This window comes from Xenopus laevis, chromosome 3L, assembly GCF_017654675.1.
Source record: "Xenopus laevis strain J_2021 chromosome 3L, Xenopus_laevis_v10.1, whole genome shotgun sequence".
Taxonomy (NCBI): Eukaryota; Metazoa; Chordata; class Amphibia; order Anura; family Pipidae; genus Xenopus; species Xenopus laevis.
This window is the reverse complement of record NC_054375.1, coordinates 24,258,341-24,271,158: the sequence shown is the minus strand read 5'-3', so window position 1 is coordinate 24,271,158 and position 12,818 is coordinate 24,258,341. Positions and strand designations below refer to the sequence as shown.

Genomic DNA, 12,818 nt, shown 5'->3' with positions numbered 1-12,818 from the left:
TAAAGGGATTCTGTCATGATTTTTAAGATGTTGTTTTGATTTCTAAATTATACTGTATACACTGCAAATAATTCACTCTACAATATAAAATTTAATTCATGAACCAGCAAGTGTATTTTTTGTTGTTGAAATATTGGTGTATAAGCAGCCATCTCAGGTCATTTGGAAAACTGACAATATGTCTAGCCCTGTGTCAGATTTCAAAATTAAATATAAAAAAATCTGTTTGCTCTTTTGAAAAAGCGGATTTCAGTCAGAATTCCCATGAAAGTGTCTCTTTAAATGACCTCCTACGCCCACTTTTCAGCAGCATAAACTGCAAAATAATTTCCCAATGGTAGATAGTACCACTGGAAAATCCTCTTGTATTTGTAATAAAGTTTGAGGACACCAGTTTTGAAGTGCTACTGAGCTTTTTATGCTGGGTTATTGCTTCTATAAATTAATCCAAGTGGTTCTGCCAGTGAAAATACTGCTTGCATCAATGTACACCCAGCTATCTAGTTGTTTGATCCATGCCCAGGCCCGGATTTGTGGAAAGGCCACCAAGGCCTGGCATAGGGAAGCAGGAATTTAGGGGACAGCATGCTGCCCCAACCACACCCACATTGGTTCAGAAACAATGGGGGGCAATGAACGTCAGTGGGTCTAGGGGTGCCCACCATGCAAGTCCAGCCCTGTCCATGCCACTTGAACTGGAGGCATTACACAGGTTTCCTCTGGCATTGGGCACATAAATCTGTATATTTTTACCAAGCAGCAACAATACTACATAATAGGGATTGTCAAACTGAAATTTGAGATTAATAAGTGGAAATGAGACTGTTTGCAGAAGAGACAAGATCTGATGAGTTTTAGGGAAAATAAACGTTAAAAATAATGACTCATCTAGGAAAAAGGTGAGATTGTGGTCAGAGAAAAAGTGGATGGGGTTCAAGTAAGATCGGCAGCAGGACAGTTTTTCACAGGTAAATTACAAAGGAGCCAGTGAGAAATCAGCCCCTTCTGAGAGAGGAAACAAGAAAAAGGCTCATTAGAGTTGAGTTTAAGGGGTGAAAGGCAATGGCACTTGCCAAGCCATACACTAGCAATTAGTCCAATACGAAAGAAACGCCAATACCTTGACATGCTGCAATGGGGGTGATCCCAATTTTATTCCATAGTTCTACCAGACACTGCAGTGTCTGGTAGCACTATGGAATACAATTGGGATTACCCCCGTTGCAGCATATCAAGGTATTGGTTTTTCTTTCATATTAAACAAGAAAAAGGCGACTGTCGGATTGGCGCCATACACAGACCAATAGACTGCACAATTTAGTATGAAAGGAGCTCACCACATGCTTAGATCAGACCTGTCCACGGGTATCCTGTGTCCGATAACCCAAATCAATATGTAGAACTGTAGTGTAGATGTGGAACAGATCCAAAGCGGCAGTCAAACTGCAAAAAATCCGTTTATTGGGGAGTGTACAACATGTTTCGGGACGAGCCCTTTATCAAGTGTTTATCACTTGATAAAGGGCTCGTCCCGAAACATGTTGTACACTCCCCAATAAACGGATTTTTTGCAGTTTGACTGCCGCTTTGGATCTGTTCCACATCTACACTACAGTTCTACAGACCAATAGACTACCACCTAGGTCTGAAGGGGGCATGTTGACAGCTTATATCACTCCATAAACTTAAATTTATTCATAATAAAACCAACAAACACATTTTATCAATATCATTTTATTATTTTGAGCATGTGATGTTCCATACAGATAATGGCAAGCAGCAGCTTTAGAAAAACCCCACACATGCAAATCTGATCGGAGATTGCAGCTGGGAAGCCAAAAGAACACCGGACAAGTTCGCCATAGAACGAATAAAAGCAAGATGCTGCATGTATCTTTTCTATATGTTTGAATCTATTTGCCAACGCTGCTAATCAAACTTGTGGCCCATCGGCTCAGCCAACAAAAAGCTACAGTATAATTAAAGGGAATGTTACTCTTCCACAGCAGTGTGGCTCAATAAAGGGTTAATCAGATGTTTCTGTACAACTCCCAGCACACACCAACATATTGTCAAGTGCTGGAGCTATTGGACAGCAACATCAGGGATAGACTAGTAAAGCAGCACTAGTCATTAATAAAGGAAAACTATAGCCCCAAAATGAATAGTTGAACAACGGATAGTGTATATCAAGTGGCATATTAAAGAATCTCATCAGACTAGAATATATATTTAAGTAAATATTGCCCTTTTACATATCTTGCCTTGATCCACCATTTCATGATGGTCTGTGTGCTGCCTCAGAGATCACCTGACCAGAAATACTTCAACTCTAACTGTAACAGGAAGAAGTGTGGAAGCAAAAGACAGAACTCTATCTGTTAATTGGCTCATGTGACCTAACAAGTATAGTTTGTTGGTATGTTTGTGTGCACTGTGAATTATATGATCCCAGGGGGCTGTCCTTATTTTTTAAAATGCCAGTTTTCTATTTATGACTACCCAATGGCACATACTATTAAAAAAGTATATTATTATGAAAATGGTTTATTTACATGAAGCAGCTGTTTCATGCAATATGTTTTTATAGACCTACATTGTTTGAGGAATATAGTTTTCCTTTAAGTTTTTTTTTGGCAGTGAACAATCCTCCAGTGATAATCTTACCTGCTCTGTTTACAAAGTGGTCAGTGGTTATTCAGAATTGCAAGCAGAGCTGGAGGCAAATACCAATAGCATATATCCTACTTTCAGGTTTCAGTGCAATATCAGCTGGCCTATGTTATATAGGGAGAAGGCAGACACAGTGGTTCAGCAGGATTCTTTTGGCCAAAGCATACTACATCTACAATTACAATTAGCAATAGCCTTATGGAAGACGGATAGCCCCTTTAACTACTAGGATTCACCTATGAATTCAAAGCCCTTCTAAAACGGGTTGTCCCTATGAAGAATACTGTGTTGCGGTCATGTGACAAAAAGTTATAATGAGTAATTATAGCCAATACTGGCAGTGCCTTAGACATTGTCTCAAGCATTTGGACGTAAAAGGTCTGATCTATCTGTAACTATAAAATAAAGCATAAACATGCCATATCCCTTCAATTCAAAATGATCATTATATCCTGAAAAATATTTTCTCAGCTCCAAAAAGACTATAGCAAGAAACAGATTATGCATTCAGGGGATCTGGTTAGTGAGTTGTAATTCAATATGGTAAGACATATCTGAATTATATGAATTGCTTTATCTCGGATTGGGGCTTCATTGAGTCTTTGTTACCCTCATGTTATAACTCTCAACATTTTAAAAAAAAAACAAATTAGGCCATGGCCAGTCCACAGAATTAACACCCAGTTATGCTCAATAACTCCCAGATCCAACCAAATCCCTGCCCATTTCCTATTAGGCTCTGCCCCTTCTGGGAACTGTGATTTGGGACTGTTCTGTCTAAACAGGACCAATTATACTGTAAGTCCATCCCTGAGTCTGGCAGTATAATAATTCACATCGGTATCAAGCACTCAGTACATGTGGTTGCACATGCAATTCCTGCACTTTTGCTTAGCACTAATATATATATATATATATATATATATATATATATAAAAATTCTTAATAGCTTAAAATGCTTAATTCTATGCAGCGGGGTTTGCTGCATAGAATTTATGACACTGTGAATAACAGGATTCTAGATTTACAGTGCAATCTTTCATAAGTTGCTTTTGCTAGTACAAATTGGGGTTATTTTGATTTTATTTTTTAATTAGTATTTAGACTAATGTTCTGGTACAGAACAAAAAAAAGTTGATCATATGTCTGATCCAGTAATCTAGTCCTTTTGCTGTGAGTTGACTGTAGATGAACTATATTAATGTACATACATGCAACAGTACATGTGTGCACTAGCTCCCAAAAAGCATTCTGTATTGCTATAGATTAGTGCAGTTTTATGGGTTCTGTCTGGTTCTCATCACAGCACCAAACACGATTACTCTCCATTGCAAAGCCTATGCAGTCAAGCTCTGTTGCAATTGGTGACTTGTGCTATGTCAATCAAACCGAAGTGGACAACTGAACTACCCCATATTTCCCACTGATCATCCAGTCAGGCTCAGTGGAAAAAAGCTGCTCTCCAATACCTGCTTTTAAACCAACCTGCACGTCGGCTTTCAAAGTTCTTATACTACACAATGGGGCAGGGTGAAATGTTGTGAGCGCTTCAGAAAAAGGTACAGTAAAATCCCACTTCCGATCTCCCGTAAGTTTCCTATAGTTAAGATCCCCTTTAAATATAACCAGATCAGATTTCTGCAGCTCTGAGTACAAATCAGGAGCAGTCTGAGCCATCATGCAGAACTCATGGGGTAAAGTCCAGAACGGATGTTCGTGATAAATCCAGTGGCTTTTCTTCAAATTCTCCTTCCAGTTCCCCCCGCATTTTGACATCCATTTGTGATTGGCTGCTTGAAGCTGCTTGATTGTCCAATTAAAATCATGCTTCGTTGTATCTGAAACAAACCAAGGCATGCACTTGCCATGGAAGTGCACCTCAGAGGCCAGCCGGAAGGACAGCAAGGCATCCGCTAATACAAAATCAGTAATTAACTCAAACCCAGCATTGTCTAGAACAATGTCAACTCTTTTCATTAACTCTTTACCACTTTCAGGGTTTTTGCTCTCCAAAAGCACAGACAACACAGACTCCATGTCATTAACCAAAATAAAAGGCCTAAAAGATTCTAGAGAGCTCAGGATACTGAATTTCTGTGAATTGTCCAGGCCTCCTGATATGGAAAGGTCGCACTTATTTCCCCATAAACAAACCTTTTAGGAGAAAAAAGAGAAATAAAACAAGTTGGATGTGAGAACTTTGTTTCATACACAGGTGAATGTCACATATATTATGTACACGTGGTTCTACTAAAACTATCATGCCAAATGCCATTAAAGGATAAGGAAAGGCGCTCTTTACTTGGGGGTGCCAAAAGTTAGGCACCCCCAATTTCAGTTTGGACCATTTGTATTTTTGCCATTAAGTGAAAGTGCTTACCTGGAGAAGCTTATAAAGCTCTTCTTGCTTTTGATTTTCACTCAGGGCTGCCATGTTCTTTTTGAGCTCCTGAAGATAGGTGCAGAGTGCAATGATGGCTGGCTGAGATTGAAAGAAACTTTCAATCTTCCCTTCCCTGAACACATCATACTTTGAGATTGGAGGGCTGCATAAAAGCATACATTTGTTAACAGGAGAACAGCGTATGGGTTTATTTAAATTCTAATAATAACATATTAATTATATATATATATTATGTGTATTATTATAATATTATTTATATTATGATGGAAATATAAAGCAAGTCAGTTATTAATAATGTGATGGAATATAAAGCAAGTGAAAATATTTGCTGACTTTTCATAGTTATAATACTGTCATGAGAAGTCATCAGAAAGGATGGCATAGCAGATTACACTGTATTGCTGCAATTCCTGGGCACAAGGCCAGCTGAACTTGATTGTAATAGAATAACATTAACAAGACACGTTCCTACATTTGCGCTCTGTCTCTACACTGAAACAACAAAATATGGTAGCATTGGTATTTTATTGTACAGAAGTAAGCATTAAACAGCATGAAACAGGCACAATATCATGACCCTTTAAGATTTAATTCTCTGTACCAGGATAAGAAAAGTAGATTCTTTTGAATTTAAGGATCTGCTCTAAATAACAACCAAAATCAATACTCCATAAGCCCCATTGCATCTGCCCATGATGCTCTAATTGCTGTTCTAACCTTCCAACACTTTTTTTTCAGTTCAGTTGGTTTCAGATAGTTCACCAGAAATAAGACTTTTTCCAATTACTTTCTATTTTCTGTTTTTCTAATATTGAAGTGTAAAGTTTAATTTTTCACCTACTAAAGCAGCTTGGGGGAGGGTCGCTGATCCCTGTAAACTGTTCTAAATTGATACATTTCTTAGCTTTGTCCCTGCTGAGCAGAATCCCTGGGTTTCATTACAGGCAACTGTTAGATTTGATACAATAGTTTCTACTACTCCAGCAATTCAACTGAAACATTTATCAACTAAATGTTGCAAAATTGTCATAGTTTAGATTCTGCAACGGAATTAACGAGCTGCCAGACTTAAACACCAGAGACAGGAATCTTAAACTTGGATTTTGTAAAAACTGTAAAAAAAAAAAAAAAAAAATGGAAAGGAATTTAAAAAAGTCTTTATTTCTGGGTAACAATCTGAAAACAATTGAACTGAAAAAAAAAACAAAGTTTTGGAATGGGAAAGCCACTATGGGCAGTGAAGCACCAGTGATCCAACATCCAAGAACTTTCTTATTCCTTTTATGCCTTAATATTTGATTTGACGCTTTTATTTTTTGTGTTCTTACTAAGAACACTGAGAGAGTCACGACTTACAGTCATATGGCTGACTCAGGACTCACTATATGAGCATGAAAAGGGAGAGAGACTATAACTCATAACGTTATACCTCAACACAATGCCTTCCTGAATCCGCCTGTACATGTAGCATTCCACATACAGCCATGGAGATTTGAACCAGCTTGGAGTTTCCCCTTCATTCAGCAGCGATTTCTGATAGTCCAGGTACTGGTTCCACAGCTCTGTATCCAGCTGGTTATCAGTCAGAGGAAGCACAGGCTTATTAGTCTGCATCTCATTGCGCAGTTTGGAAAAGAAGGACAGCGCTCTCTTTTCTGCTTCGACACCTTCCTGAAACCAACACAACTTTATTTATACCACTGTAGGATACGGCATCAAGAAGTATGCAAGGCCTTGGATACAGATCCCTTATTGTACAAGAAACATGAATACCGTTGTAGTATCATAATAACAGACTCATTCTGAGGTTTCACTCCTCCTATTGAATCACTAACCACAAAATGATTGTCTACACAATGTGTCCTAAATATACTAATCCTATTTAGTTCTAATTTAATCCCTTGATTTCTGCAGCTCTCTGTTGATTGGGTTTACCCTACACAGATGTCACCGCACCAGTACATTAAATGCTGCTTCCAAGCCCCCCATTCCTTCAGTCCCTACCATGACAATTACTTCAATTAAGATTATGTTTAAACTGACTTTCTAAGTTGTTTGAAAATCTGCTCAATCTGTAATGTCACTTCTTTCTATACACCTAACTGCTCCTTTGATTCTTCTCATGAGTACTCCTTAAAGGAGAACTAAACCCTAAAAATTAATATGGCTAAAAATGTAATTTCATATACTGAGCTTATTGCACCAGTCTAAAGTTTCAGCTTCTTAATAGCAGCAATGATCCAGAACTTCAACTTGTCACAGGGGGTCACCATCTTGGAAAGTGTCTGCGACACTCACATGCTCAGTGGGCTCTGAGCAGCTGTTGAAAAGCTAAGCTTAGGGGTCATCACAAATTATCAAGCAGAAAATGAGGTTTGTCTGTAATATAAGCTGATGCTACAGGGATGATAATTAAATTCTGATGCAAGTTGCACTGGTTTCCGTGCTGCCATTTAGTAATTATCTGTATTAATTACTAATCAGCCTTATATTGTGACATTTATATTCTATGTGTACTGTATATTGCGAGCAGGCCCGGACTGGCAATCTGTGGGTTCTGGCAAATGCCAGAGGGGCTGCTATAAGGTCCCATAGTCACTATATAGTGGGCTGGTGGATAACTCTTTGGGCCTCTATGTACTTGGAATGCCAAGGCCTATTTTGCCTCCAAGTCCAGACCTGATTGTGAGTGGGTCTCTAAGCTCGGTAAGTGACAGCAGCACAGAACATGTGCAGTGAATCAGCAGTAAAGAAGATGGGGAGCTACTGGGGCATTTTTGGAGTTACAGAACTTTACTGCTAAAGGGTAGTGGTTGCCTTGGGCTGGTGCAGAAGCTCAAAACATAATGGACAACATTTATAGCTACAGATAGCATCCTATTTTCTAACAATAAATCTAGTCTGGAATTCAGCAATATGACTAGAACCCTATATTATATTTGGCTTATGTTTATTAAAAAAAGTCTCTGTACCAGGATAAGAAAAGTAGATTCTTTTGAATTTAAGGATCTGCTCTAAATAACAACCAAAATCAATACTCCATAAGCCCCATTGCATCTGCCCATGATGCTCTAATTGCTGTTCTAACCTTCCAACACTTTTTTTTCAGTTCAGTTGGTTTCAGATAGTTCACCAGAAATAAGACTTTTTCCAATTACTTTCTATTTTCTGTTTTTCTAATATTGAAGTGTAAAGTTTAATTTTTCACCTACTAAAGCAGCTTGGGGGAGGGTCGCTGATCCCTGTAAACTGTTCTAAATTGATACATTTCTTAGCTTTGTCCCTGCTGAGCAGAATCCCTGGGTTTCATTACAGGCAACTGTTAGATTTGATACAATAGTTTCTACTAAAAAAATCCACCTTCTCTTGGGGCCACAGAGATGTCTGAACAATGTCTCTCAAATGCCCATTCAACAACATTATGTACATGTGTATGACCTTACTCGGCGAAGTAAAGACATACACCATTTTTTAATAACTAAGGAGAGAAATGAATATGGGAAAAAAAAATCACCTCTCCATGGTCTTCAAAGAATTTATGTTTATTCCGATGAACTGTGTCGATCACTTTAGTCAGAATTTGGGGCAATCTGTCTCTAACTGTCAAGTAGGCAAAGGATCTAGACAGAAGGAAAAATGGTTAGCATTAATTTTTCACTTGTAATTGTTTCACTACAAAGCTAAAAAAAAAAACACAGCTAAAACTTAACTTTTATTTACAATACCCAAAAGTTGTAAACAGTGACAACTTTGCAGGCCAAATAGTGACAAATAGAGCCTGCTGCCAATAAATATGTTACAGGACTAATGAGAATACCTCGCAATGCCATGTTACTGTTCTTCCAGCTAGGGGAAAAGTAAAAGAAGAAAGCCGACGTGCCTAAAGTGGCTCGGTGACACAAGGTGCAAGCTGAAGTGCAGTGAGTAGCAAGGCAACTTTGTACTTAAAGTAATGAAAATATCATGTACTGTTGCCCTGCACTGGTAAAACTGGTGTGTTTGCTTCAGAAACACTACTATAGTTTATATAAATAAGCTGTGCTATGGCACAGGTTAAATAGTGGATAACAGATAACATCATTATGTTCTACAGAGTTCATCTGCTATCTGCTGTGTAACCTGAGCCTTTTTTCATTTGAATGGCTGCCCCCATTGCTAAACAGGAGCTTATTTATATAAACAATAGAAGTGTTTCTAAAGCAAAGTCAGAAGTTTTACCAGTGCAGGGCAACACTGCCTTTAAGTACAAGACTCTCCTCAATACTTCAGCTTATGGTGCTCCCTAACCTAAGCACAAGGTAAGTAGAGGGGGTCCAATGATCCACTGCCAAATACAGACAGTTTTGCTGCATTCTAGGAGAACTGCTTACTTATTGTGTAACCCATAGGTCAAGGTGCAAAATAACCGGACAATTTGCGGCCATTTTTTGCATTTTATACCTTGCCTCAGCTTCTTAAATGAGAACAGTATAACTGTATCTCACAGGAAGCCAGAATTTTTACACTGAAAACATGTCCCTACAGTACTTGTCTGACTGTATCAAGTATAAACAGTGATACTAAAAAGAAAGTTGGTTTGAAACAGGATTAATACATAAAGAGCACACCCTTCAAAACTGGCAGACAGCGAGCAGGGTGGATCCATCTTGCTGATTCACGAAGGGACTGATGGGATGTCGTCTGATCCACTGTAAAAGAGAAAAACAAGGTTTTTAAAATGTTTTATTAAAGAACTTCGATCTAAAGGGAGGCTGATTCCATTCACATTTAAACAACAGGCACTGGTTTGCAGTATTCTCTCTCGTCTTGTGCTCTTTCTGCCTGGAACATTCATGCGCTATTATAACATGTAAAGTGAAGTTGGGGATAACTTCACTTGCATTTGCAATGTCTGGCCCATGTCTGCTAAAATGTTTTATGTACTGTACATCCTTGCAAAACCTAAAACTAAGAAGTAACAATAGCTACAGCAAACTTTAATATTTTTGTGCATTACAGCAAGAATAATTTACCATGGACAAATGATATTAATGCTGATGCTGGTTATTAATATTATGTTAAGAACCTGAACAATTACAATCACAACTTATGCAATGCATTCGGTGTAAAGAGACCCAAACTCCTATCACAGTAAATAAGGTTAACCAGTTAGTCCTTAGCCTGACTGATTACTGTAAAATAGCCAGATACAGAAAGTTTCCCCGTGTATGCAAGAAACTGATCACCACTGTAGTAGCACCATCTCCCTGAAAGTTTTACACTGCTACTCCAAAACCGATGAGCCCTACTTCATAATTTTAAACGACAGCTGGTCTGAGGAATGGTATTTCATAGAGAAACAAATGCACAGAAGCCCAACATCAATATAAGCAACACCAAGCATGAGCTGGAGTGGTGCAGCAGTCATAGCACTGCATTGTGGAGCAGTGTAAATAGTTCAGTGGAGTATTAAAACACACTTCTCTATTTGGAACTTTGACTGACAGGTTTGGCTAATGCCATTACCTGCTGTAATGCATAATGCCAACTCTAAAGGCAGAATAATGGTTTGTGACCACTGTTTGGGCTAGGGCACCTGATTCAATTGAAAGCCTAAGACACTGTATGGGCTAGGGCACCTGATTCAATTGAAAGCATATGCCTAAGACACTGTTTTGTCTAGGGCGCCGGATTTAATTGAAAGCATAAGCCTAAAACACTGTCTGGGCTAGGGCACCTGATTCAATTGAAAGCATACGCCTAAGACACTGTCTGGGCTATGGCGTCTGATTCGATTGAAAGCATATGCCTAAGACACTGTATGGGCTAGGGCGCCTGATTCAATTGAAAGCATAAGCCTAAGACACTGTCTGAGCTAGGGCGCCTGATTCAATTGAAAGCATAAGCCTAAGACACTGTCTGGGCCAGGGCGCCTGATTCATTCAATTGAAAGCATAAACCTAAGACACTGTTTGGGCAAGGGCACCTGATTCAACTGAAAGCATAAGCGAAGACACTGTCTGGGCTATGGCGTCTGATTCGATTGAAAGCATATGCCTAAAACACTGTATGGGCTAGGGCGCCTAATTCAATTGAAAGCATAAGCCTAAGACACTGTCTGGGCTAGGGCGCCTGATTCAATTGAAAGCATAAGCTTAAGACACCTGATTCAATTGAAAGCATAAACCTAACGCTACATCATACAATGACATTTGTGACAACCCTGTGCTTCCTACTTGGTGTTTGGGAGAAGGCTCTTTCCTGTACCATCATCACTATAATGGGCCCCATACACATTTATTGTTATTACTCCTCTTTTTATTCAGGGCCGATTATGAGGCTGCTGCCGCCTGAGACACCATCCCAGATGCCGCCCCTCCTCTCCCGTTCCGCTCTTAAAAATCAGGGTCGGAGAGGGTCAAAAGGGGGCAGCATTGCTAGTACATTGAGTGCAATTGCGCTCTTTGCACTAGCGGAGCAGAATGTCCGGGTTAAAACCGTAAATTCAGCTCTTAAAGTTACAAGTGGCGGCTTTTTGCTGCAAGTATAAAAAGCTAAATAACTCAAAGAAACACAAATAATACAAATTGAAAAACAATTGCAAGTTGTCTCAGGAAATCATTCTCTAAATATCATACTGCTAATACATACTACACTCCGTACTACTAATACATACTAAAAGTAAATTTAAAGGTGAACAACCATTTTAACTGTGCAGAGCCGTGAGCTCAACCCAACTGAGCAACAAAGACCACAAAAACTCCCTGCAACCCTGTTGGGCTTCAGAGAGAAATTCTTTTATCCATATAGTCAAATTGTATGGTCAACCAATGGGCAGAGATGCTATAAGGTGCCATTGAAAGTCAGTATTTAGTGGGCTGGTGGGGGCTGTTTGGACCTCTGTGTGGACTGATTGGGCTTTTGTGTACCGGAAATGCCAGGGCCTATTTTAGTTCTCAGTCCAGACCTGGGCAGAGTACCCCTTTAAAGGGAACATATAGGATAAATGAAAAAACCCTAATTTTGTAGGCAATTATAAGTAATATATGGTGTTGCTTTTACATGGTGCTAAAAATTAATATTATGTTAAAAAATAGACCCTTTATTGGAGTTCCCAATGGATGTTCTCTGGTCCCGGTCTGTGTTTCAAATGAGGGGTGGGCGTGTCCCATGCCAGAAGCACAGTAGGAGGTGGACAGCCAATCACAGCCCTGCAGTCACACAAACAGGCTACAGTTCCCTATCATGTCCTGCTAGCTGCTGATTGGTTTCTGTCCTACATTGCTGTAAACTGAGAGCCACTGGCTCCCCTGCACAGACTGGGAATTCAAGGAGCAGGAAGTGGAAGAGAAGGGAGGGATTATTATGTTTTTTTGCAGAAATATTCAATAAATCAGCCAAAACACTACTTTTTAAAGCACAATTCTTCTATGTCTAACTTACTTTTTACACTAAACAAACAACACCAGCAACTGTATTGTATCAATGTAGCATGGGCTTAAATGCAATCTGTATAGAAGGTATTAAGTAACAAGGAGTCGGCAACCTGTTGTTGTTCAACTACACTAACCACAGCATTCCTGGAACAGCAGCTCAGCTCTAATTGGACAGCTAGAATTCGCTGGGTGTAGATATAACGGCACGCAGCGATACTTACACGATCAGACTTGGAACCAAACTCTTTCTCTACCCGGAAAAGTATGACAGCTCCCGTGTAAACGCGCTGACTGATTCACAAACGCACATTCCTTCATTTGCCAAC

The 12,818-nt window shown here is 39.3% G+C and overlaps 1 protein-coding gene across 1 annotated transcript; it reads right to left on the bottom strand.

Moving 5' to 3' along the window:
* Window positions 1–1,718: 1,718 nt before the first annotated feature.
* On the bottom strand, window positions 1,719–12,675 carry armt1.L (acidic residue methyltransferase 1 L homeolog). Its single transcript, NM_001093902.1, is given in 6 exon segments — window positions 1,719–4,827; window positions 5,054–5,219; window positions 6,507–6,748; window positions 8,592–8,697; window positions 9,685–9,765; window positions 12,627–12,675. Coding segments are annotated over 5 exon segments (1,323 nt in total). The 5' UTR covers window positions 9,723–9,765; window positions 12,627–12,675; the 3' UTR covers window positions 1,719–4,056.
* Between the last annotated feature and the right edge of the window lie 143 nt (window positions 12,676–12,818).